The sequence below is a fragment of the Neovison vison genome, chromosome 13 (genome assembly GCF_020171115.1).
Source record: "Neovison vison isolate M4711 chromosome 13, ASM_NN_V1, whole genome shotgun sequence".
In the NCBI taxonomy this organism is placed as follows: Eukaryota; Metazoa; Chordata; class Mammalia; order Carnivora; family Mustelidae; genus Neogale; species Neogale vison.
The window spans coordinates 86,966,055-86,992,603 of record NC_058103.1 but is presented as its reverse complement, the minus strand read 5'-3'; the positions used below and the strand labels follow the sequence as shown (position 1 = coordinate 86,992,603).

The 26,549-nt window shown below is 55.6% G+C and overlaps 2 protein-coding genes across 4 annotated transcripts in view; one reads left to right on the top strand and one right to left on the bottom strand.

The window, feature by feature from the left end:
- Window positions 1-19,946, top strand: part of PAK6 (p21 (RAC1) activated kinase 6) — a 36,530-nt gene extending 16,584 nt beyond the window's left edge. For all 3 annotated transcript variants that reach the window (XM_044230197.1, XM_044230196.1, XM_044230198.1), the window contains 8 exons: window positions 7,534-7,742; window positions 8,662-9,321; window positions 14,926-15,435; window positions 15,548-15,681; window positions 16,044-16,170; window positions 16,296-16,421; window positions 16,865-16,999; window positions 18,345-19,946. In XM_044230197.1, coding sequence (XP_044086132.1) covers window positions 7,539-7,742; window positions 8,662-9,321; window positions 14,926-15,435; window positions 15,548-15,681; window positions 16,044-16,170; window positions 16,296-16,421; window positions 16,865-16,999; window positions 18,345-18,512 — 2,064 coding nt within the window. In that variant the 5' untranslated portion in view covers window positions 7,534-7,538 and the 3' untranslated portion in view covers window positions 18,513-19,946. The remainder of the gene's footprint in view (window positions 1-7,533; window positions 7,743-8,661; window positions 9,322-14,925; window positions 15,436-15,547; window positions 15,682-16,043; window positions 16,171-16,295; window positions 16,422-16,864; window positions 17,000-18,344) is intronic.
- Window positions 19,947-22,748: 2,802 nt separating this feature from the next.
- Window positions 22,749-25,389, bottom strand: ANKRD63 (ankyrin repeat domain 63). The gene has a single exon (XM_044230331.1). It carries the CDS (start codon window positions 25,387-25,389, stop codon window positions 24,241-24,243), a length of 1,149 nt encoding a protein of 382 aa, XP_044086266.1. The 3' UTR covers window positions 22,749-24,240.
- Window positions 25,390-26,549: the final 1,160 nt, after the last annotated feature.

The following is a 26,549-nucleotide window of genomic DNA, read 5'->3' as shown; positions in this document are numbered from 1 at the left end:
TCTCAGCATCTTGCTTCTAGAATAGTGACTTCCCAAAGCATCATGAATGGGTCTGAGAACGAGACAGGGGCTGGTGATGGAGGGTGGCAGCTGCCTGCAGCAGCGTTCACATCAGTCAGACAGACACAGGTCTTCCCCTTCTTTGCTGCTTTACTTGGGCAATGCCTTGATCTCTGTGAACATGGGTTTCCTCGTCTGTGTAATGGGCACAATAACAGCCCTGCCTTATAGGCTGGTGGGGAGCAGAGCCTGTTTTTGATATGATCAGCCCAGGGCCTTGTACTTACACCAAGCACTTCCTGAGTGATGACTGACTGAGTGGGTATTTACTACAAATACCTCAAATTGCCCCTTGAGCAAGAACAGATACTGTTTCTCTCTTCATTTACCTGGAGAAGCTGGCAGAGGGGAATGGTCCATTACCTGGCCACCACTGGAGATGCTACAGCCTAGAAAGGAAGAGAGTAAGCCGAGGTTACAAGCAGGAACTCAGGAACCCCACACTCTGGGGCCACCCCAAGCCAGCATTCAGTAGTGACAAGCAGCCACCAAGCCTCCTTCAGAGGCAGCCCATGTATCCTTCCACTCTGGCTTCATAGCACTTGGAATGGAGCCCATGATGCCTCCTTCCCAGTCACCCAGTATGGAGGGGAATCCCACCGACCTCATTCCTCAGAATTTACCAAGATCTCAGGACTGACACAACCAACTAAATCCTGCCCCCCCCCGCCACCCCCAGATAAACTGCAAACTCCTCTAGACTCACATTCTGGAAGCCACTCCCCTGCCTGCAGCCCCTTCTTGTGGATCCCTTCAGTGGGCTACAAGTCTTCCTTTGAAAGGGATTTGATATGGGGCAATAGCCAAACCCCACTCCAAGCTGGGCGTGGAAGGTAAGGTAGGTGACTCAGTGGGCCACCAGCACTGCTGGGGAAACAGCTTGATGGCTTTGGCATGCCAGGCCTGGGCCAGTGGCTGTCTCTTCCCCCAGAGGAGCAGTTTGAGAGGGTGGCCAACCCACAGTAAGCTCTTTTGCTTATTCCCAATGTGGTCTCTAGACCAGCCTCACCACAGCACCCAGACCTCTTGGAGTCATGGAACAGTGGCATCAACCACAAAGCCCTGCCCTGCACTCCTTGAGCCAAGCCTGCAGGTTGCCTGGCTTTCAGCTGAGGACCCCCCCCACCCCCCCGCCTAGGGGCCGTGGATCTGTGCTGGAGACAATACACCCCTCCTGCTTCTGCAGCCTTTCTCATATATGCCAGGCCCTCATGTCACAGCCATCCACATGAGCTCTCTGGAACATTCTACCCACCCCTTGCAGGGTAAAACCAAAACCTGATGCCAAACAAAGTAAGGGTCAGCCGACAAGTCAGGACAGCTCCAATCTCCTCTGGTCTCTGACTCACAGAGGAGCCAGGGAAAAGGCCTAGCAATCTTGATTGAAGGAGCTGGTCCTGCTGCCCTCCCCCTTATCTGATTCTATGCAGGCAGCTCAGCCCCACGGATGTTCATGGAGACCCCCAGGAAAGAGAGGAACAACAGCCCAACTTCCTCAGAACGAGCATGGTGGACAGAGCAGGGGCTTTGGAACCAAATATAGGTTCAGATCTCCAACTCAGTCCTTTCCAGACTCTGTCCCCTTGGGCAAGTTATTTAGGCTCTCTGAGCCTCATCTAGAATCATGGGTAATAATGGGAATTCCTACCCTCCGGGGTTGGCGAGAAAATGAAATGAATTGATCCTTGAAAAGAGCCAAGCACATTTCCTCTGCGGCTCCTGCTTCTCTGACATGACAGCTGTGCCCTTCAGGGACGCCCAGCTTGTGGCTTTCCGAACTCTCTCCCCAGTTCCACCCTCGGGAGCTGGGTGTGGCAGGATTTCCTCCAGAAAGTGTCTGCCAGGAACTGCCGGGCTCCCCATCTGCCAGTCTCTGGCTGGAGGAAGCAGCCTCAGTAGGAACTGTGCCTGGGGAGATTCCTTCCCAAACTGGTCTAGGCAGGGCTCCTTCCCCTCCGAGTGCTGGGCATCCCCACTCTGGTCCAGTTTGGGGCCAGCTGGCCAACCGGCCAGCCAGCAGGTGACATCTGTAGTCATTCAGAAGAGGGAAGTTCAAAGCATTCCCCAATCACAAGGATGATTCCCAGCATGGGCACCTCTCTCCCCTTCGTTGGGATGAGGAATCCTGCAGGAGGGTCTGGGGCAGCAGAGGGCACCCTGAGCCTGAGCTAGTGCCTTGTTTCTGGCCGTTTCTACTGCGGAGTGTCTGCAGAGTGTTGGAGTGTCGGGTCCAGGTGATTTCTATCAGGTTAGGCAGAAGAAAAGGCAGGGCTGGCTCTCTACGGGATCATCTTCCTTCCTCCCTCCCTCCTCCTCCCTCCCTCCTCAGGGTGTCTTCTTTGAGGAAAGCTCCTCTACTAGGTGAATTGAATGTGCATGCAAGGAGGTGGAGATACTGGACTGCAACTTGAACGGCTGGCGCAGGCTGGTTTAGTACTACGGCCCCATGGCGGAAGCAACAACCACCCTCCCTCAGCCCCTGGGCCCTCGGCCTTGGGTCAGTAGGTGGGAAACTGGGCTGGAAAATGGAGCCCTAGAAATAGAAAATCCATGCCTCTGTCTTGGGGGGGGTGCTGTGCTCCAAGTACACGGGGCCTGTTGATGGTGAGATGTAGGATGTCTGCGTCTCAGGGGTTTCACACTCAATGACTTGGCAGCGTTGGATCCCTGAGTGGGTGAGTGTGTCCCCTAGAAACCCAGACCTCACAATCACTCTTTATTCTAAAATGTTCTGTTTTCTTTTTTTTTTTTTTTTTTTTTAAGATTTTATTTATTTATTTGACAGAGAGAAATCACAAGTAGACGGAGAGGCAGGCAGAGAGAGAGAGAGGGAAGCAGGCTCCCTGCTGAGCAGAGAGCCCGATGCGGGACTCGATCCCAGGACCCTGAGATCATGACCTGAGCCGAAGGCAGCGGCTTAACCCACTGAGCCACCCAGGCGCCCTGTTCTGTTTTCTTTAGAAAGAAATTCTAGAGGAGCGCCCGGGTATCTCAGTCAAGGTTAAGCGTCCAACTCTTTCAGCTCAGGTCATGATCTCAGGGTCCTGAGATGGAGCCCCATATTGGGCTCAGCGCTTAGCAAAGAGTCTGCTTGTCCCTCTCCCTCTGCTCCTCTCCCGCCCCTTGCCCCCAAAACAAATAAATAAAATGTGGAAGGAAGGGAGGGAGGGAAGGAGGGAGAAAGGAAGAATGGAAGGTAGAAAGATCCTAGGAAGAGTCCCCTCCTCCTAACATTTGCCATCAAGAATTTTATTTTGGACAAAGAAAACCTTGGTAGTTTAATTTATCCCTGGGACCCGTGGGTGTGGAGGTTTTGGCCCCAGCATGTGAGGGGTTACAGGATGGCCCACCAAACTTAGGCCCCCACATAGTCATCCACACTGGACCTGAGGCAGGCGATGGCCAGACTAGGTTTCCTCCTCTCCCATCCCCCCATCACTGCCTCCAGCTTATTATTTTACCGTTCACATTTAGATCTGATTAATTTGGGGGTATGACATGAATTCATTTTTCAGGATTCTTTTTTTTTTTTCCATATGGATATCTAATTGTTTCAGCTACATTTTTTGAAAAGATCATCTATTCCCTACCATATTGCAGTGTCACCTTTGTCATAAATCAAGTAACCTTCTATGGCTGGATCTATTTCTAGATTCTCTCTTCTGTACCATTGGGCGATTTGTCAGTCTTTGTGCCAGTTCCACACTATATCAATTATTGTACTGTTACCATAAATCTTGATACTTAGTAGTGTAATCCTTCAACCTTGTTCTTCAAGATGGTGTCTACTATTCCTGATTCTTTATGTTTCTCTGTACATTTTGGAGCAGAGTCAGCTTGTTAATTTCTTCTTTTTTTTAGAGTTTTTTTTAAAGATTTTCTTTATTTGAGAGAGAGCGAGGGAGCAAGAGAAAAAACACAAGCAGGGAGAAAGACAGAGGGAGAGGGAGAAGCAGGCTCCCCGCTAAGCAGGCAGCCCAATGTGGGGCTCAGTCCCAGAACCCTGGGATCATGACCTGAGCCAAAGGCAGATGCTTAGCCGACTGAGCCACCCAGGCTCCCCGTTTGTCAATTTCTACCAAAAGAACTATGCTGGGATTTTGATTGAGACTGAAACAAATCTGTAGGTTAATTTGGAAATAATTGATATCTTTATATCATTGAGTCTTCCAATCTATGAATGTTCTTTAGTTTCTTTAATAATGTTTTCTGCTTCTCAATGTAGGGACCTGGTACATCTTTGAATAGGTTTATTCCTAGGATTTGACATTTTTAATGTAAAATGGTAAATGGTGTCTGAGGGGTTGTCTCCCTAGTAACACTTTTGACAGCAAATGAGAAGGGTTTTTTCTCTCTTGCGGCCATTTCTTCGACTTTTGGACACCAACTGGCTATTCAACAATTCCATTCAATTCTGGCAGTACTTGGAGTCAGCACAGATCCCAAGGTCTCAGTCTCACAAGCCACCCTCCGCCTCAGATATCAGTTGTAAGTCTCAGGACTCCCGTACTTCTGACCAGCTGGGTACGAGTTGAGGGTTCCCACGAGCCCCTCCTCAGGTTCTATAATTTGCTAGAATGGCTCACAGAACTCACTCATCATAAAAGATACAAGCCAAGCACAACCCAACGGGAGAGATGCATATGGGAAGGGATGGGGTAGGAGGCACAGATCTGCTTCCACACCCTGCCCAGCTGCCTCACCCTCCCACCGCCTTGATGTGTGCACCAACCCAGAAGCTCCTAGAATCTGTCATTGAGGGGTTATTCTATGGAGGCTTCATTACAGAGGCACAATTGATTAAATCATTGGCCATTGACAATTAACCCAATCATCAGCCCCACTCCTTCCCCAGAGGTGGGACAGGGCCAAAAGTTGGAACATTCTTTCCATCTGGGATTGTAAGGATGTTAGGAGTTGTATGCCAGGAACAGGAAACTGAGACTAAGAATCTATTCCCCATTGTACCATAGAATCTTTAAAAAATATATATGTATATATATTTTTTCTATTTGTTTGCTGTTGTTATGAAGAAATAAAACTGATTTTTTTCTTTATATTGACCTTGAATCAGGGACCATCTAAATTCACTTATCTAATTCCAGCAGTATGTATATAGATCTTTTTCGATTTTCTGGGTACACAGTCGTGTTGTCCCAGGCAGTATTAGTATTAGCCACATTCTGGATGTGTCTTAGCAGCCTCTCTTGAGGTGGGGATTTCTGTTAGCAAAGTAACTGGCCCTGATTTCTTGCTCTATTCCCCCCTCCTCCAAAACCTGAGCTCAGGTCATTGTTTCCAGCAGCTCCGCACCCTCACTACCACAACCTTGGGTCCTATGACTCTGCAGTGTCCTACTGCCTCTGGGAAAAACTTGTTCTCAGGAGGGGGATCCCAGAGCCATTTACCATTTGCTAATGATACTATCTCCATGCATTCCTGCAGAAAAAGCTGGGCACTCAGGTAGGGCTGGGAGATTTGGGAAGAAGGATGTTTGGGGCTAAAAGTATTAGACCACTCTTCTTTAGCTTGCGGGTATGTCCCCACACCTGCAAAAGAGTTTGAGTTCACAGAGAGGCGTGGGGGGATGGGGAGGTGGCAGTGAAGCCATCAGTGAAGCTAATTTAGGTCAGAGGGTCTATCTGTGAGGCCATCCGCACAGGACTGCAGAATGAGGACTCTGGGAGCCAAAGGCTGAGAGGGAGGAGGCCAAACCACAAAGCGTCTACACAATGAAGAGGCAGTGAGGCTCCCGGGTCCCCCAAATGAGGCATGGTCCTTTGACCAGCGAATCTGTGAGGAAAGGCATTGGGCATCTCTCTTGGATTTGGATCTGTTCCCGTCCAGTAACTGCAGGGCCCTGAGGTGCGCAGAGAGGCAACAAAAAGAGAATGAGCCCCATTCACTGGGGGTCTGCCCACTGAAGCCTCCTGAAGCCTTGTGAGGCAGCCTTTACTCACCCCATTTTATAAGTGAAGAGCCCTGAGACACAGATCATTTAAGGAGCTTGCTCAGAGCCTCACCAAATTAGTGGAAGACTCCCCTCAATCACCTGCAGCTCAGCAGCTGTATTTCATTCCTAAGGGTTCCCTCCGTGGGGCTCCTGCACACGTGGGTTTGCCTACAGGGAGCATTTGGTAGATGCCCAATGTCAAGGCCACCAAGGTGGCTGACACTCCAAGACGCAGGATGTGGATTCACTTTGACTCACGGGTGCTGAATTCCTCATGGCAAAGCTGTGGGACAGATAAATGAGGCAATCATGCAATTCAAGAAACAAACATGTCTGCTTCTTAAAACCTAGAAGTGACCTTTCCAAGGGACAGTAGAGCCCACTGAGTGTATTTTCCACGATAAGGAAAAAAAAAATTAAAAACAAAAAACCCCACTGAGCTCCTTTGAGCTCCTTCGGAGACAGAAGCATTCAAGTGAGTCTTCCATCCACATGTGGTCTTGGCCCGGGACTCCTGGAAGGTAAGCCGGAGTCCTCACTTCACGCTGGGTTTGTGGTCTCTCCGTCTCACATCTGCATGCCCACGTCCCTGTCGACATTGCTCAGAGAGCCTTAGGCAAAGCCCAGATCAGCAAGGGACAGAGGTTTGGCTGCAAGTGATATTTTGCCCGGAGATCTGAGAGTCCAGGGAAAAGGGCCCAAAGTGGAGAGGCGCTTTCTTCCCTGGGGAGACTTACCCCTTGACAGCTGTCCTCACCCACACCAGATGTGCCCTTGACTCAGGACCCAGCTGGAATCAGGGCCAAGCACTTGGTGACCAAGAGGGCCCTTTTGGGGGCTCCTGGTCCTATGATACGTGGCCCCAGGCTGGATAACATGTTGGCTTTTTATGAATGTTGTTTATCACATAAATAGGTTTTCTGTCATTGGACCATCACAGGACTAATCTGAGTTAAACAACAACAACAAAAAAAACCCTGTAACATGCTGTTGGATTCAGTTTATTCATTTTGTTTCGGACCTTCACTTTTGTTCATACGTGGGATTGGTTCAAATTTTCTTTTTCTTGCCCTATTCTTACCTGGTTTAAGAATCAAAGTCGTACTTGCTTCATAAAAGAAATTTGCCTGCTTGCTTCCCTCTTTCCCCTTTTTAAATTATTCGACAGTAGAATGATATTTGTAATGGGCTTTGGAGCTTATAAAAACACACCCCCAGAGTCTGCCTGCTCGGCAGGAGACTTGGCACAGACAGGAAGACAGACACCTCTTTTCCTTGTTTATAGTCTGTGTTGGCTTATTTCTGGCACTTTTGTTGTTTCTGGGACTGCTTCGCTGGGAGCTAGCCATATCCGTGAAGCAGTAGGGACCAGAGGTGAGGGGAAGCCCTGGGCTGGCGGGAGGGAGCCCTGAGTGGGGTGGGGGTAGGGGGACCCCAGCACCCACTGCAGCCACCTATGCCTCCCGGGGCCAGGCAGCCATGAAACCCTTCTAGAGCTCAGCCCGATCCTCCCCATGCAGGCACCATGTTCCGAAAGAAAAAGAAGAAACGCCCTGAGATCTCAGCCCCACAGAACTTCCAGCACCGCGTCCACACCTCCTTCGACCCCAAAGAAGGCAAGTTTGTGGGCCTCCCGCCACAATGGCAGAACATCCTGGACACCCTGCGACGGCCCAAGCCTGTGGTGGACCCTTCTCGCATTACGCGGGTGCAGCTCCAGCCCATGAAGGTAAGGTGGGCAGGGGCGGGAGGTCGGGGCTGCTGAGGTTAGCCTTTTCCACTCTGCAGAAGCCCATGCCTAGCCAGACCACAGAGGCCCTGGAGAGACCACCTCATCACCAGCTATCAATCAATGGGCTGTTTTCATATCCCCAGCCCCCCATGAGCTTCACCTGGGGCAAGGACTCCATTTCCAGGGAGAAGGAGCCTGGGGCGCCCCTCTCTGTAGGCTGAGAGTGTTGCCAGATTTAGCAAGTCAAATTACAGGATGCCCCGCAAAATTTGAATTTCAGGTAACACCACATAATCTTTTAGCATTAAGTGTGTCCTGTGCAATATTTGGACCCGCAGCTGGGGCTGGGACTCCCAGACCAGGGGGATTTGGGTGTGTGGGTCAAGAAGGGCAAGAGGAGTTGGAGTCAGGAGCTTGTCAGTGTATGCCGAGGAGAGCCCTGCCCTGGTTGCTGCCTCCTCTGGGAGCTTCGTATATCTCCCATAAAGCCGCAGATAGAGCTAGAGAATGACAGCAGGCCCCCCGAGGCAGGAGGGACTCCCCCACCCCACCCCCTCAGCTCCCCAAGCTCAGCTGCCCACTCCATTTCAGGGGTTTACCCCCTGTCTGTGCTGTTGGACTGCGAGCCCCATGACAATAGGCTTTCTCCTTGGCTCTCTGACTCCCTCCCGGCCCCCCCACCCCACCGCCCCACAAGGGTCTGTCCCCTCTCCTGCCCCACCCCTCGCCCCGCCACCCCCTCAAGGGTCTGACCTGCCATGGTCCTGATGAGTAGCTGAAAAGTTATGGAACAGATGGATGGCACAGGAAGGGAGGTCCTTAGGGGTCCTTCCCCAAGAAGCCCCCCCACCCCACCCCATGGAGGCTTCCTACCATGAACAGGCTGCTGGCTCATGCTCTTCTCCCTCCCCCACAGACTGTGGTTCGGGGCAGCTCGGTGCCCACAGACGGCTACATCTCAGGGCTGCTCAACGACATCCAGAAGCTGTCGGTCATCAGCTCCAACACCCTTCGTGGCCGCAGCCCCACCAGCCGGCGGCGGGCACAGTCCCTGGGGCTGCTGGGGGACGAGCACTGGGCCACGGACCCAGACATGTACCTGCAGAGCCCCGAGTCTGAGCGCACTGACCCCCATGGCCTCTACCTCAGCTGCAACGGGGACACACCAGCAGGCCGCAGGCCGATGCCGTGGCCAGAGCCACAGAGCCCGAGGGTCCTCCCCAATGGGCTGGCCACCAAGGCCCAGTCGTTAGGCCCTGCAGAGTTCCAGGGCGCCACGCAGCGCTGTCTGCAGCTGGGGGCCTGCCTACAGAGCTCGCCCCCTGGCACTTCGCCCCCCGCAGCCACCAGCAGGCGCAGGACCAAGGCTGCCAGGCATGGTTCCGAGGAGGCCCGGCCACAGTCCTGCCTGGTGGGCTCGGCCACAGGCAGGCCAGGCGGGGAGGGCAGCCCCAGCCCTAAGACCCAGGAGAGCAGCCTGAAGCGCAGGCTGTTCAGAAGCATGTTCCTGTCTACTCCTGCCACGGCCATGGCCACTGCGAGCAGCAGCAAGCCGGGCCCTCCCTCCCAGAACAAGGTATGTGGGGGTGGGCCGCCCTCAGCAGGCCCGGGAGCCTGGCCTTCCCCATTTACAGGGTCAGGCTAGGGAGAGCGAAAGAGAACAGAATGATCAAGAGCCTCAGCTGAGGAGTTTATCCTGAACCAGCTGAGAGCTCTGGTCTTCCAGACGTTTAGCCCTGGTGAGTCCAAGTGAGGTTGCAGGCCCGCTCACTTTCTGGGGGGCCTCCGAGGGACTTTCATTCCTGCCCCCTACTGTGTGTCTGGGTGGATCGCAGTGGGAGGCAATCACCTTTAATGATAAGCCCAAACACCCCCAGCCAGGCCATGGCAGAGACGGCTGCTCCAACACTGGTTGGGGGCAGAGTCTCCTCAGAGCTTCTTTCTGTCTCCACCCCTTGCTTGCCCCAGTGCCCTCCTGAGGGTGACCAGAGGTTCCCTGAACTGCTTCTCCCTCAGGAGTCACAGATATTCATGTGAAGCCCTTCTCTGGTGAAGAGGATTCTTCCCTTCCTCCCCTGCCCCCACCTTTTTTTTTTTTTTTTTAAGATTTACTTATTTATTTATTTGAGAGAGAGAGTACAAATGCAGGGAGGGGTGGAGGGAGAGAGAAATTTGAGCAGACTCCTTGCCGAGCTCAGAGCCTGATGTGGGGCTCAGTCCCACAATGCTGAGATGAGGACCTGAATGGAAAACTAAGAGTCCGACGCTTAACCGGCTGAGCCACCCAGGCATCCCCCTCCCCTTTTCTGGAGAGGTTGTTTCATTTACTGTTTCCGTAATGATTTGTTTTGGGGTTCATGTGCTCTGTGAAAAGCTGGGGGGCTGAGTTTGCCTAGGCCCGGGAGCAGCAGGAAAGCCAACTTTTGGCACGTGCCACAGCCTGGAATGCACAGATTTTTCTTGTGAAATAGGAAACAGTGAAGGGACATTTCTTGGCGGGCAGAGGAGACTGCACTTGTTTCTTCCACGCCCTGTGATGTCCTGTCTGTGGTGACAGCACCATCCTTTCCCATTTGGCTGATGAGAAGGTGGGCTCAGAGAGGGTTGGGGAAGTCCCAGGGGTGGAGAGAGAGTCAGGGAAGGCAGCACTGAGAGGGCCCTCCGGGCTCTTGCTCCCCAAGGCTTTCTGATCTTGGCATCTGCACCTCCTTCATGAGGGGCAGGCAGAAATGACCTTATGCTGCAGCACGAGGTTGGGAAGTCAGACTGAAGAAACAACAGGTGACAGTGACACGAATGACAGAGCTCCTGTCCCCCAAGGGCTTTCAGAACAAGCCTGGCGACTCCCCAGCGGTGGTGATATCTGAGTGTGCTCCAGCCAGGACTTGGGTGGAGAGTTTGGGGAGTGGCCTGGACCCTCAACCTTTCTAAGTCACTGCCAGCCCAAGGCACCCAGGGAAGGTTCTGGGCTTTGTGCCATCACTGGGATGAAGGACGCGGGCTGGGCTCCCCTGTGGAGTAGGGGGTGGAGGGCCGAACAAGTACCCAGGAGGTGAGAACTGGAACTTGATCACTCGCTGGCCTCTTGGGAATCCTGTGGCGGGGCTTTGGGGATCTGGAAAAAGGGGGTGTCAACACTGGGCTGGGTGTGACCCGCATGTTTCTGAGCTCCTGCCAGTACCCCACAGCAGGGAACAGGCTGTCCAGCCAGCCTCACTAGGCCTGTCCATCCTGCATTTTACCAAGGATCTACCGTAGGCCACTGCAGCAGGGTGTACAGTGGAAACAGGGGATCGTCATCTAGGGCTTGGAGACACCACCATCCCCAACCCAGGGCGATGGCTTCCTTCCCGGCACCTGGGGCATACATTTCTAGAGAAATACTTTCAAGCCAGGCCTCTAAAAGCCAGGAGAGAGACTTCCTCTCCACTGATCTGGGCCAGCGCTTCTCACCCCTTGCCCCCAGTGACATTTGGGTCAAATAATCCTTTGTCCTAGGGGCTTTCCTGTGCATTGTGGGATATGAAATAGCATCTCTGGCTTCTACCCACTAGTAGCAGATAGCACTTCCCAGCTGGGACACCCAGAAATCCCCCCCAGACATTGCCAGATGTCCCTTGGTAGGGAATAAAATCATCCCCAGTTGAGAACCACTGCGTCCAGCTTCCTACCCTACCCCCACAGCCCCAGGAATCACCAGACCAAACCAGCAGCCAGCCTTCTGCCCCTCTGTACACCCCAGGGCTTGCTTCAGGACCCTCAGCACCTGGTTGGACACTGGTGCCCTGGAGGTCAAGCCACCAATTGCCACCTCGGGCCAGGAGAGGCTACAGAAGGGTGTGTGGCTTTAGTGCTTTTGTACTCGGCCCCAGGAAGCGTGGCCACAGTTACTCACTTTGACTAAAAGCAAAAGACCTCAAGGCCTGACTGGGGGCAGGGAGACCAAAGCATTAAGACAGGAACTGGGGAGATTTAGAAGTGGTTCCTCTTAGGCAAAAAGGCTAAGTCAAAAGACCCCAACAAAATCAGCACATCTTGGTTAAACACCCGCTGTGTACCCTGTACTCTGTTAACGTCAAGGACATCCATTAGGACCACAACTGAAGGTTGAAGGGTCAGGCTAACCAGGACTGAAGTCAACCTTGCTCTTACCATTTAGTGCCTCTGGGCAAGTTACTTAACCTCTCTGAGCCCATTTCCTTATCGGCAGATACAGGTAATAATAGCACCCTTGCAAAGATAAAACAACCCAGAGGTTATGAGAATTAAATGAGATAATGCATTTAAGGGCCTTGTCGAAGTGGGACACCCTCAATTAGTGGCTTTATTATTTTTAAAATATTAAGGACATGGCCTTTGCCTCCAAGGCACTTAGATTATAGCCCCCCAAGCCCATGGCTGGAGAGCCTGTCCCTGTTGCCATGGTCTAGGCAGGAAAGACGGCATCATTGTAACCGCATGCACGCCCCTTCTGCTGGCTTCCCACCCAAGAAGATGTCTCAGTCACAAAATGAACTCCAGAGCTGGTAACAACTAACTCCATCTTTTGTCCCCCTTTCCCTTTCTTGGTATGGCTTAAGAGGTTTCCTCTGGACTTCTCTTGTGGTGACATTAAGTCAAGGCTCCCTTCTTGTAGAGGGTAACAAAGGGATGCTTGGGTCCAGAGCTTGGGGAAGTGAAGACCGGAGCCCAGCCCAACTATCCTGAATCCCATGTCCCAGGCCACATTGGGGATGGGCCCTCGGCTGGATCCCTGCTCTTTGCCGCTTCCAGCCAGCCAGCCACCCACCTGCTGCATCCTTGGCCTCTGAGTTCAGCAGGTGCCTGCAACAGTGTCTCCATAGGGGCCTTGACAGCGGAGGGGGAGCAAATCCCCTCCTTGGCCCCTCCTTGGCCCAAGCCAACTCAACCAGAGAACAGAGCTGGCCTGTTTAGGGGGCCAAGAGGCCAGCAGGTAAAGGGAATTATTTTAGAGCCTGCCTTCGACATCCAGGTAGAGACAGATCAAGGGTGATGAAAGCAACCTCAAGAGAAGCTCTAGATGCTTCTGGGATCCCACATTCTATCCAGTCCAACCCAGATGCTCAGAGACCATGTTTTCTGTGAGCCGCACCTTGCAGGCCAGCAGGCAACCTTTTTACTGGGCCTTGGGGGCTGCCTCGGTGACTGTGTGACCAAGTGAGCTGTGTAGGGTGCTGTCCTGTGAAACCTCTGCTCCCAGGACATGGCCTCCCAGCCTCAGACGTGACCATGCTCCCCGCACCCCCAGTCCCAGCCCTCCCACAGCCTCCATGAGGCCGAGGAATCACAGAGCCCATTTGTCCAAAGCTGCTCCTGTGGTGGTCCACAATCCTCTGGCATCAGAGCCCTGGGGCCTTGTTAAAATGCAGAGTCACTGCTCTAAGGACTTACTGGAGCAGGATTCTGCATTCTCTCCAGCTCCCCAGATCACCGTGCCCTGACAGACAAGGTGGGCTCAGAGAAGGTGAGTTGCCTGAGAGTCACAGCTGGTCAGAGCAGGAGCCGTACTGGAGTCTAGGTCATGACCCCAAGTCCAGAGGTCCCACTGCTCCACTACACGGAGTGGGGAAACGTGGGTGAGGGTCGGGTGCTGGCAAAAACATGGGAGGGTCTCTTTACCCCCCAGAGGTGCTCACCAGGCAGGATGGAGTTGTGCAGCAGTGCTGGGAGGCTCTCCTGGCTCCTTGGCTGTGAAGGCTGAGCCCGAGCCCGAGCCAGACATAGCCTGCCAGAGGCTGGTGCACATTTTGGAGTGTGCAGGTGGGGCGGGGGTGGCAGACTGCCACAGCTCGCTCGCTGCTGGCAAGGGCACTTGTGTACATGCTCCCCTCTAGGCAAGATCAGGCACTGGGTAAGGGGGGGCACCCTGAAGCCTGGGGAGAAGGTCAGAAGAGGTTGACAAGGCTCTACTAAGCCTGGTGGGATCCAAGGCCCAGACTTGGGGTCCCTCGGCCCAAGCTAAGCACTTACAGAGATTTCTTGGATGTTGCTGCAGTTCTGGGGATCTGGACCAGGACCCAGTGGGCAACTAGACCACTGCCATATGATGGGTTCTGAGATGTTCTGGAAAGTTCTCTGCAGCCCCTCAAGTGTCCCTTGTTAGGTTACTTAGGGCCCTTTCCAGGTGCCCCTTCTGAAATCATATAATCCCTGGGAAGAATCACGTTGCACCTTGCCAGCTCCTTGGAGAGAACCCAAGGAGGGAACCCTTTCCTGCCAGGCTGGCTGGAGGGCTTGGGCCCTGAAAGGTGAGGAGCCTCAGAGGCTTCAGGGCTGGGCCTTGGGCTCACTGAGGCCCAGTCTGCCACTCGTTCCCTCCCTCCCTGCCGGAGGCCATAAGGATTGGGGGGGGCGTGCCCCCTTCCCTTCCTTGGGGGCGGGACAGTCATCAGCCAGGAGTCATGTTTGGGACAGAGGCTGCTCTGGGGGGCCTCTAGGAAATCTCCCTACCCCTGGCCTCCTAATTCCAGATCTCTCTGGCACCAGTTCCCAACCCCGGGAGACATAACTATGAACCCCCCAGAGGGTAACACAGCTCTCTGGTCCTCTGTTGGGGACATACTCTCAGGACAGACGACACGCAGGCTCCTGCTGTCAGGCACGAGTAGGGCTAGCAGACCCCTTGCTGTGGCTTTCCTGCCCTGGGCTGGGGAGCAGTCTCAGCTGCAGTGCTGCCCACTGACCCCCCCCCCGCCACCCCGCCACTGCCCAGGGCCTCTTCCGCCCACATGGGCCCCTGGGTGGGAGCGCCCCAGGAATGCAGAATGCTTCTGACCCAGATTCCCCACACAGCCCAGCAGTACAGAGGGAAGACGGCCTCTTGGTGGCCTCCCTGGGGTCTGGCTGTCAATTACCCAGGAAGAAATACCCAGCAGAGGACACCCCAGAGACTCTGCTTTCTTCGGCTTCCCAGGAGAGGCAGAGCAGATATAAAGAGCCACTGTTTGGACTGCTCACCTGGGAGTGCTGGGGGCTGAGCTCCTGAGCATGAACTTCGGCTTCGGCTCCCTTTGAAAATCCTTGCCCATGGCACCTCCCTTATTCGGTCCAATGCCCTGCCAGACACGCCCCTGTCCAGAGGTCACCCCTGCTTCTGGGAAGGTCACTCCAAATGCTCCCACAGCCAAACCCTTCTCTGTTCCTCTTTCCTTCCCTGCAGCCTAACTCCTCCTTCCGACCACCACCACCACTGCAGAAAGAACCCCCACCGAGCCTGGTGGCCAAGGCCCAGTCCTTGCCCTCGGACCCACCCATGGGGACCTTCAGCCCTCTGACCACCTCGGACACCAGCAGCCCCCAGAAGTCCCTCCGCACAGCCCCCGCTGCCGCCGGCCCCACCCCAGGCCGGTCTTCCCCCGCGGGCTCCCCACGCACCAGGCAAGCCCAGATCAGCACCAGCAACCTGTACCTGCCCCAGGACCCTGCAGTGGCCAAGGGCGCCCTGGCTGGTGAGGACACAGGTGTTGTGACACACGAGCAGTTCAAGGCTGCACTCAGGATGGTGGTGGACCAGGGTGACCCCCGGATGCTGCTGGACAGCTACGTGAAGATCGGCGAGGGCTCCACGGGCATTGTCTGCCTGGCCCGGGAGAAGCACTCGGGCCGCCAGGTGGCTGTCAAGATGATGGACCTCAGGAAGCAGCAGCGCAGGGAGCTGCTCTTTAATGAGGTGGGAGGAGATGGCGGGACAGGGTCCGGCGCTGAGGATGACTGTCTGGGAGCGGGGCCATGGGCACCGGGCCCAACACTCAGGTACCCTCCCTCCCCATTCTGCTCCCCAGGTGGTGATCATGCGAGACTACCAGCACCTCAACGTGGTGGAGATGTACAAGAGCTACCTGGTGGGTGAGGAGCTGTGGGTGCTTATGGAGTTCCTGCAGGGCGGGGCCCTCACGGACATCGTCTCCCAAGTCAGGTGAGCAGCTGGGGCAGGGGCTGGGCTCTGAGCACTGGCTGCTTCCATCATTGTCCCAGCAGGGGAATTGAGCAGCCTCAGGCCAGGAAAATTCAGGGTGCCTGTCACATCACTGTGAGCACCCCTCTGTCCGTTCGGGTTTACAGACCCAGGAGGGTTCAGGGGAGTGGGGTGGGGGTCTCCAGCCTCGGTCCAGACCCATTTCCACCAAGGCTCTGGCCTGACTGGACCCCCGCGTGTATTGCGCGTGTATTGCCCGGGAGCTATGGGGCCTGGGCCCAGGGGCACCCGATCTGCCCAGCCCTGCAGCTCTGCCAAAGCTCATGTCTTCTTCTGTCTGTGGCCTGGCCTTCCCTGTCCAGGCTGAACGAGGAGCAGATCGCCACTGTGTGTGAGGCCGTGCTGCAGGCTCTGGCTTACCTGCATGCCCAGGGTGTGATCCACCGGGACATCAAAAGTGACTCCATCCTTCTGACCCTCGATGGCAGGGTAGGGCCCTCCCCAACCTGGCGTGCCCGTGCCCCGCCCTCTGTGTCTGAGCTTGGAGCTTACTCAGCTCCTGCTCCTAGTTCACCACTCCCTGTCCTCCGCGCCCTGCCCCATCTCAAATACAGGTGAAACTCTCGGACTTCGGCTTCTGTGCTCAGATCAGCAAAGATGTGCCGAAGAGGAAGTCCCTGGTAGGAACCCCCTACTGGATGGCTCCTGAGGTGATCTCCAGGTCTCTGTATGCGACTGAGGTAAGCAGTCCCTCCATGCCCCCATCCTCCCAGAAGTTCCAGTTGGGAACAAACAGCTCCTGTGGCCCCTGCAGAGACATCCCTCCCCCAAATAGCCCTGGTTTTTGGATTCCCACTTAGTCCATACCCTACCCCACTTCCCAATGCCCCCTACCAGCTCATGAATGGGTCTGCCCTCACTTGTGACTTTGCTGCCACAAACTGTTCCCTCCTGCAGCTCATAGGCAAGGTGGGGTATGACCAGGCTTCCTCGTGTCTGATGGCCAGTCTCCAAGAATGGCTGACAGCTCTGTCCCTCCAGTCAGCGGGCACTCGTGCAGGAAGTAACCAGTCACAGGGCAGGTGGCCAGGAAGGAGGCCAGCTGCTCCCGTCCCTGTGCAACACACTGCTACCCAGGGGCCCTACTCTGGCCGGCACCATCCGGGACATTCTCTTCCTACAGGTAGACATCTGGTCCCTGGGCATTATGGTGATTGAAATGGTGGACGGCGAGCCACCGTACTTCAGTGACTCCCCAGTGCAGGCCATGAAGAGGCTCCGGGACAGCCCCCCACCCAGGCTGAAAAACTCTCACAAGGTCAGTCAGTGCTCAGAATGGACCCTGCTGACCCCATTCTTCTTGAGGCTGAGGGGACCAGAGCCTGGGTTCCTAGGCCCACCCTCTCCCTTCCACGGAAGCCAGAGGCTCCCAGAAAAGGCTCTGCCTTCTCCACACAAAACCTGTGGCAAACTCCTGTGGCCTCTCGAACAAGTTTCCACCTGCAGGCAATTGACAGGAGCCTGAGAGAAGGGATAGCAAGGCTGCCAGGAATCCCTGATATCCTGGGGAGGAATTCTAGAGAAGCTAACTGAGCAGGAGCCCCTCCACTGCCTCTGTCAGGGGAGCCATCCCATGGCACAGTGTTCCTAGTCTCGTTCAGCAGATCAGTTTGTCCTCCTCCACCAGTGCACATCCGGCCACATCTGAGCCACAGGTTTTCCCTTAAAACCAGTGAACATGTGCATTTAACCCTTTTCTGCCAAATCCACCCAAACCCCACAGGCCTTACCTGTGGACCCCCCCTGCTGGTGGCCAGGTCAGTACAGGGCGGCAAAATGGCACTGCCATCTGGTGGCCAGAGTGAGAAATGTCCCTAAATGATAAAATACTCCTGTGGCCCCGGCACAGCTGGATGGGAGGACAGTCAGGAAACACCTTCCCAGACCACTGGTCCTTGGAGCCTGCACTGCCAGCCCCAGGACCAACACATACAGGAGATTTCCAGTTGGCTAATTGCCCAGAGGACGTAGCCTTGGGCAACAGCCCAAGACTTAGCCTCATCCCGAGATACTAGCTCAAAATGAACCAAGATAAGCCCTTGACTTAGACTCCAAGGCTTAGAGCATTAAAGAAATCTTCCTTGTCAGGTCTCACTTTGCTCTTTCTATTTTTCAAGACACTTCATCCCTAGCCTCTTTTTTGATCTTCACTAAAGACAGGGCAAGCACATTTTATCATTAGCCCATTAGACAGATAAAGAGAACTGACGTCTAGAGAAAATCACAACTTGTCAAAGATCAGGGATAGACCCAGGACTGGATTACTAATACCAATGCCATGCCCCTTCCACAAAGCCACAGAGCCTGAAGGTTGAGAGCCTCCAGCAGCAGGGTGGGGAATGGGCTGTGTATTTGCAGCCAGGCTCCCCAGGAGCAGGGCATTTTCCTTCCTCTGCTCAGCAGTACCCCCCAGAGGTGAAGGAGCCATCTTTCTGGCTTTCTTTACCTAATTGATGATCTGAAAACTGCTGAGCCTGGGAGCGGCCAGGAAGTAAGAAACAAGAGAATTTAAGACCTTCCAGTGATGGTGGGGATGGGCAGACGAGTCACCCCAAAGTGACTGCATACGGCAGCTTGCTCTCAGTGCTGCCCTCTCTCCACAGGTCTCCCCAGTGCTTCGAGACTTCCTGGAACGGATGCTGGTGCGGGACCCCCAGGAGAGAGCCACGGCTCAGGAGCTCCTGGACCACCCTTTCCTGCTGCAGACGGGGCTGCCTGAGTGCCTGGTCCCCCTGATCCAGCTCTACCGCAAGCAGACCTCCACCTGCTGAGCCCACCTGCAGAGCGCACCTGCCACCAATACCCCCAGGCAGGGGACACTGGGTTGTCAGCCCACCGGCAGGGCCCGCCTGCCTCATTCTCTCAGTATTCTCTCCAAAGATTGAATGTGAAACCCCACCCACACCCTCCTGCCCTTCCGCCCACTGGGCCAGGCCGGACCTGCCCCTCGGTCTCTCTCTCTCCCAAGAGAGTCCCCAGTTGCCTTTGGGATGACGGAGACCCCTTCTACAGGATGACCCTTTGTCATTTGCACAGGGATATTTCTAAGAAACTTGGAGACCAGCACTCCTGGCCACTATGGCCAACCCAGCCGAAAAGGCTGCTGCAGTTTTTTAAAGATAGTTGTACACAAGCATCCCAGGCTACCCAAGAGGGCAGACTGCTGGTCTTCCCCAGGATAGCTGCTGTTCTCCGCTCCAACTCTAAACCCTGGGGTCTTGAGAGGGCCACGGGGAAGGTTTCTACTGCCTGAAGCTGTCTTCCTCCCTCGTGTCTGACTTCCTGAAGGTACAGTCCAACCTGCACCTGCTTCCCAACTCACCTGCCCTGACATCCACTCTCCCTGCACAGCCTGCCCCAAAGTGTGACCAGCCTGCTCACAGGCCAGGGAAGGAGGTAGAGCGTTGCTCTGGGTAAAAGAGAAAGAATGGAGTTGGTGGTAAACGTGGTCTCATGTTACAGTATAGAGAGAACATCACGTGCACGTGTGTGTGTGTGTGTGTGTGTGTGTGTGTAAGTGACAGATGGTCACTCTGACAGCTTGGCTCCCTTCAGGTCACCCACAGCCAGCTTCCGTAAAGTTTTTCCAATCTTTCTGCCACTAAGTTCTACTCCAAAGGGACCTGCTTTCCTGGCCTGGCTTCCCACCTCCCAAGTCCTTTGCTTCTACCTGACCAGCAGAGAGGTCTGCGTGGAGTCTAATACATCCTAGGGGCTTGGCAAATTTCCAAGTTTCTCCTCTACACTGGAGTCTAAGAGCCGAGACAGGAATGGTGAGGGAACACACTTTGTTTCGGCTATGAGCTTCCTCTCAATAACCAGGTCATCAAGGACCTGTTCTTTTCAAAAATCTTGGTCTGGGGGGAGGTGAACCACCTCCTGGGGCCCCATCCTGTCAGGAAAATGGGTACCCCCTTTGTGCAAACCATATGCCCTTGCTCCTTCCCTCCTCCCACTTCCCTCCCCACCTTCAGGGATATTGTGAGTCAGGGAATCCAGGGAAGAACTTCAGGTGTCAGGACCCTATCTAGATAATATTTTTAGATTCCTCTGCTCCCCAATGGCCTGCTTTGGGGCCGGAAAAAAAAAAATTGCAAGGACTTTTTTAAGGTCAGAGTTTTAAAAACAAAAGCATCTTCCCTAGAAACTTTTGTGAATTGTTTGCACTTGTGCCTGTTTTAAATTAAACTGAGTGTTCAAAAACCTCTGGGCTGTTGTCTCTGAGAATGGAGGGGCTGTCTTCAAGCTGGACACCTGCAGTGGGGGTCTGGTTGCCCCCTTCCCCACCATGTAAGCTCCCCAGCAGCCACTCCAAGTCCACAGAAAACCCAACTCCCTGGTGGCCTGTGGGCCCGTGAAGGCAGATAAGGAGGGAAACAGGAAGTGAAAGGCCCTCGGGGCTGAAAGAGCTGAGAAAGAGAGCTCTCCTTCCAAGGGACCAGAACCCAGCCAGGAAGGCCCAGGGCCATGGGCTGTGCTTGCTGGTACCAGAGGGGCTCCGGTTATAGCCACCAGGGCTATAACCACTTTCTGCCTCAGTGCCTCCCTTCTTCCTTTCGCTTCTCACTCTAAGGCAAGCCAGAGGCTGCTCTCCCCAGGCTTTCCCTAGGAAGTGGCCTGGAGCTGCTTCCAGAGAGAAAGCAGTCTCTGTTTTGGTTCTCAGAACTGAGGGGTTATCAAAGAGCAGTTTGGTGGCTGAAAATCAAGAGACCTTGGTGCTAGTCCTGCAGGTAGGGGAGGTGACTGGAATTCTCTTTCAACTTCTAGCTCTGACTCTGGTTCCAGCACTGCCTTCCTGAGAGCTCATCCTGCGTCCCCCAGCCGCCTCCACTGCGCTCCTCCCACCCCAGCCCAGGGTTCCGGGAAACCTCTCAGGCAGCATCTAGGAGTCACGCCAACCTTTTCCTGCTCTCCACAGCAGTCCCATCCAGACAGCTGCCCTGGTCGGAGGGTCCTAGTCCACCAACTCAGTCCTGCCTCCAGGATGCAGCCGCAGTGCCTAGTGGGACAGGCAGGGATGGAGGCTGATGGAAGATGGAAGCTTGTAAGGAAGCAAGCACACCCTTCTGCCACCCCAAAGGGAGCGCCCAATCAGGAACCATTGGCAAGGCAAAAAGAGGCCAGTTCTTGCAACTGAATAATACTAGATTTATTAACTATTCTTCTGAGTTCTAATTGTCCTTCCACCACAGTGTCATTCCAAAAGCATATGTGTACGTCACTTAGCCTCCCACACAGACTAGTTCTGAGCTTGATGTTAGGGTACCGAGATCCAGTGGCCTGGGCAATTCTGCACAATGATGAAAGCAACAAGAGTTGGGAAAAGAAAACGGTTTAGAAAAGTCTCTTCTAAAGTGGAGTGAGCTCGAAAGGACCCCAGCCCAGCGTCAAAGCTCTGGGGCTGACAATGAGTAGGAAGAGCAGGAGAGCAAAATGCAGGGACACAGGGAACTTCTGCACAGAGCTGGGCCCAGTAAGAATCTGCAAGAACAGCAAGTCAGTCAAACACAATTCAGTGCAGACAGGAAAGATCTGCTGTGTTTTTTTTTTTTTTTAAGAACATTCCTTTCAACCACCAAGCCCTTGGCAATTCAGTGGAGAGGAGCCCTCATGGTTGTTTATTCAATAAGGAAGGAGGGCTCCAGGATGACAATGAACCAGAGTCACAGGTCAGCGACATTTGAAAGATGACAGCACCTCCTACCTAATGTTCAACCAAGACCTTATTGTGTTCTGAAGAAGCCAAATACTTATATCCCTACACCATTAAAAAACTCCATGAGGGTGGCACATGAGGGTGGCACCTGTGTGGCTCAGTGGGTTAAAGCATCTGCCTTGGGCTTGGGTCATGGTCCCAGAGTCCTGGGATGGAGCCCCGCATTGGGCTGTCTGCTCAGCGGGGAGCCTGCTTTCCCGTCTCTCTGTCTCTGCCTGCCTCTCTGCCTACTTGTGGTCTCTGTCTGTCAAATAGATAAATAAAATCTTAAAAAAAAAAAAAAAAAACTCTGTGAAAATTAAACACAGACAGGGAATAAGTGAGCAAGCCAGGATCAGGAAAAAAACAAACAAAAAAACCGAGTTTGTACTTGGGATGTCCAATTATCCCCCGTCCCACCCCAGATCCTCTCCTTCTGGCTTTTCAAGTGCATCTGTATTGTTCCACCACCCAGACAGTGGTACTGAGGAGAGGCAGGTGTGTGGGAAGAAACGAGTAGGGGGAGGGCAAAACACCCCAAAATAAAAGCAAATCTCACCAGAAGAAAACAGTGCAGGTCCCAAGCTTCAGAAATTATAAACAAGGGGTTGGAGACTCCTATTGTTCAGAACAGAGCAGAAGCTCTCTGAACTTGGGAGCCTTAACTTGGAAGATCTTGGGGTCCTTAGTGAAGACAGGTCTGGGCTCCTGCTATTCCAAATCCGAGTTTTTGTGTTTACTGCCCCTCACTTCACTGCTGGGAAATGACTTCAAGTATCCGGATTTAACATACTACTAGAGGAAGAGGGTTCCATGGGTCAATGCACACAGAGGGAGAAGTACATTGCGACGATCCCTAGTAAAACCAGAAGTCCAAACTCCTAGCCCAGGCGCCGCGAGGAAAGCAGAGCGCTGCCACCAGGGGGCACCAGAGATCACGTCCAGCGCAGGGCGCGGGGAGAGGGCGCTGCCTTGCAGACCTTAGGGAAGTGGAAAGATTAGGGAGGAGTCTGACACCTACACCAGGCCCGCTCACCTCCGGGACCAGTTTCTCAGCACAGATCACTCTCGCTCCGGACAGTTTCCTTAGAGTTCACGTGAGAAACCTTCCGTTCTGCAAAGGCGTATACATCGACGTCTTGAAAGGACCCCACTTCAGACGGGTGAGGCGCTGCACGTTCAACCTTCAGGGTTCACAAAGAGAGCCCCCAAGCGCCAACGATCCTGCGGGCTGGACGCACAGATACCTGTGCTAGCGCTTCCGCAAGATCTTGGGGCACGCGTTCTCCAGACCCGCTAAAACTCTCCCCACCCCCGCCAGCCTCTCAGGCCTGCACAAAGGGGAAGGCAGGGAGGGAAGGGAAGAGGAAGGAACCTGCCGGGAAAGGGCATTTAACCACCTCTCCACGGTTGCCTCTGACTCACTAATCTGCCCAGTAATGAAGCTGGGCCGGGCCAGCGTCCCACGCGCCTCCTCGGCAGAGGCAGGGGTCCTTGGTCTCGACCTCCAGCATCCATCATCCGCCCTGCCCTCCATTAACGGCCCAGCGAGAAGCAGGAGCCCTTTAACAGCCCTCTTCCAGCTCTCTCAGGAGTTTGATGTAATTTAAACCCGGACCTGCGGCTCCTGTGGGCTTCCCGACTCCCGCGCGCCGCCGGTTAACGTGGCAAACACTTCAGTCAATTATCCCCCTCGCAGAGCTTCTATTTAAAGAGATATTGTCAGGTTCTTAAGCCTCGGATCAGACCCACTGCTTTCAGCTTCATATACAAAGACTCAAAACACGAGTTCTTTGAGGATTGGAAGAAATACAATTAAACCAAGCCTTCCCAACCATTCCACCCTAGGGGGGAACCCACGTGCACTGCCAGGGGAGCTGGGAAGTGGTGGGAGCGGGGAAGGGCCAAGTCCTTTCCATTTCAGGCTCTAAGAGTGAGAGGAAATAAGGCTGGACCCTGAGGGGTGAGACCTCAAAGGTAAAACTCAAATGCTGCCCAGCTGAAGCTGAGCTCAGGTGCTGGAAGCTGGGCTCCACAGGCGTTGCTGTAGTCCAATGACCCCACATCATGAAGTTGAAAACTGGGTCTGCTGGTGGGAGCTGAAATTACCCAGAAGCTATTTCAGGGGACAATTAGCCTTCAATACCAGGGCCTCTCCCACCCCTAAATATGATCTCATCTTCTGGAGGCAGGAGCTTTTCCCCCAGAAAACCTTAACCTCCAGATTCCTTCATAATCAGCCCTCCTGTCCAGAAGGGCTCAAAGGCTGGTCTCCTTGCTTTCTGTCTCCAACACCTAGGAAGGGAGACTTCAGCAGCCTGCGGCATTACGGGGCACATCACTAGGCAAAGGGGGGAGACTAGGTCTTTGTTCTACAAGTCAAGCTCTTCTGCTGCCTGTCTGCCAGTGTGGGAAAGGGGTAAGGAGGAGGTGACCCAGCAGGAGTTGGCAAGGCTCAGAACCGAGCCTTAGGGCTCAGGGTAGGGGGTCCATCTTCCTGGCTGAAAGGCTGTCTAGTCTCCAGAATCCATCTTCTATTCCTCCCCTCTAGGACAGGAAAGGTATGCTGTAGGGAAGGTGAGAGACTAAGGCAGGGAATACCGACAAGCACAAATAAATAAATAAATAAATAAAATAGGGCTTCTTTTCAGAGAGAGTATTAGGGGTCTTGTCTGGGCAGTGGGGACAGATTATGGGATCACAGGCCAGGGAAACTGCTAGGAAAGTGAGGGACTTGGAAAAAAGAAATCCCAGCAGAGGAGAGACATAAGAGGAGGGTGAGCAGGGCTCAACCTCAACGCTGTTTACCGCTGAGTGTGCAGCACCACGGCCTCCGTGTCCCCCTGCCAAGGCTGAGGCCCAGGCACCGAGTGGGGCAGAGCGTTGGCCTCTAACTCCGCGCCGCTCTCGGGCCCTGAGGCCTCCCCGACCAGGCTGGGGATGTCTGGAGCTGTGGAACGTCGGCGCAAACCCAAACGGCCAGAGCCGGGGCCGCCCTCCGGGTGGGGGCTCAGGCCAATGGGGGCTTGCACTAAGGTCGGAGGCGCTCCCTCCAGCACCTCCTGCGAACGCCACCGCCCGGTCCCTGAAGACTGGGGCGAGTGTGGTCGGGCCATCAGTGCTCCCGCCCGCAGCCGAGCCGCTTCCTCCTCGGTTACAGCACCCAGCGCCAGGCTCATGCTCCGGCCCAGCTCGGGCCTCTCGCTGCCCTGTGCGCGGTGCCGGCCGGAGCCCTTGCCCCCTGACCCAGCCTCGCCGCCATGACCGTGGCCGCCGGCAGCTCGCGCAAAGCGCGCCAGGAGAGGCCGAGGTAAGCGGCGGGGGCTGGGTCGTCGGCGCTCCGGGCTGGGCGCGGGAGCCGGACGGCCGGGGGGGCTGTCGGAGTTGGAGCCCCGGGCCGCGGCGGCGGCAGCTGCGCGGCCCCAGGGCCCGGTGAGGGCTTGCACGCAGGTCCCGTGGCCGCGAGCGGCTGCCAGCTGGAGCGCCGTGAGACCCGCTCGGTTGGTGCGGTCGAGGCGCAGGCCTAGGCGGCGGAAAGAGCGCACCAGGAACTCGAGCACCGCCCCGTGGCCGCACGCCGCCGCCCACATCACTGGGCTATTGCCCGCCGAGTCGGTCGCTTCGGGGTCGCCGCTGAACTGCACCAACAGCTGCACCGCGTCCAGGTGGCCGCGCTCGCACGCCAGGCTGAGCGCTGTGCGGCCGCGCTCGTCCCGCAGGTTCACGGCCGCACCCTGCTCCAGCAGTAGCCGCACGAAGCGCGAACGCAGCGCGGGGTCCGGCAGCCCCACCGCCACCATGAGCGGCGTGCGGCCCTGCTCCGCGCGGCAGTCAATGATGCTGCGGTCCAGCGCATCCAGTACAAAGCGGGCCAGGTGCACTTTGCCCGCTTGCATGGCCTCCAGGAAGGTGCGCGTACCCGCTCGGGGGCACAGGTCCTTGGGCTTGAGCATGGCCCCGGCCGCCGCTCCTTGGCGGCCGGCAGTTCCGCACGGGGGCGCCCCTGTTCCCGCGCCCCGCTGGGCTCTGGGCCCCACTGGTGCTCTGGTGTGGCTCCCTCAGCGCGTGGGCGGCTGCAGCCGAGGGTCCCGACGTTTCCACTCTTGTGCCCCAGCGGATCCCTTTTCCCCGCCGCTCCTGGGCCGCACGCCTGGTGTCTCGCAGCTCCTTCCCAGGGCTTCCCGCCTGGAGGTGTAGGTTGCTTGCTACTCTGGGCTCCGCGCCTGGCCCGCCACGAGACTACGAGAGCCAACGCTCGGCCCCCTTCTGTCTGTCCCGCTGTTTTCCGCTTGCCCGGTGCCCCTCCGCCCCTTGTGGCTTGGAGCCGCGCCACTCACCCTCACCCGGGACAGCCCCCGCTCCCCCGATGAGACGGTGGCGCCCGCCGTGCGCGCCTGCATCCAGCCCTGGCGGGGCGCGCCGCTCCTCAAGCTGCTGGCGCCGCTCCTCCGCCTCCTCCCAGCTCGCGGGGGCCGGGCCACACCGGGGCGCTTGCTCCTTACTTGGGGGGCTCAGCGGCGCGGAAGTCGCCGCCTGCCTGCTTATCTGGCTTTATAGCCTCGGGGGTCTCCATGGCAATGGCTGCCCTGGAAGCGGGCTGAGCCGTCAGGGCAGGAGCGCACCCGGCGGGAGAGACCGCCCCTGACCCCCACCCTTCCGTGGGCCACGAAGTCGGGGAGCGGCTCCTCCTCCGCGCTCCCCTGGGGCTGCCGCGGCGGTTGCGGGGCGCGGGCGGCGGCTGCTAGCTGGGGGGCCACATGCACCAGGCCAGGCCAATCCCAAAGTCACAGTCGTCTCTTCTCGTCTCCCCGCTCTCGGCCCCTATCCGAGTCGGTGCCCTCGGAGCCTTACAAACTTAGGACCTCGCGCCCGTCGAGGAAGGCAGAGGACTGCCTCCCAGAGATCCAGGAGGAAGGAAATGGGACCCCATTAGGGCAGAACTGACCATAATGGAGCTGGGTGGCAAAATGGGCTGGGCGGCAAAAGCCGAACCGCGAGTAATTGGCGGGGGTGTGGGGGTACCTGCGCTGCGCGCGGGGTGAGGGGCGCTTATTCTGGCTGAGAACTGCCACTCGAAGTGTAGCGAATCACGCACTCGCACACAATTGTTCCT

Excerpts from the sequence above, each read along its gene's own strand:
- ANKRD63 (XM_044230331.1), bottom strand. The coding sequence starts at position 25,389 with ATGCTCAAGCCCAAGGACCTGTGCCCCCGAGCGGGTACGCGCACCTTC.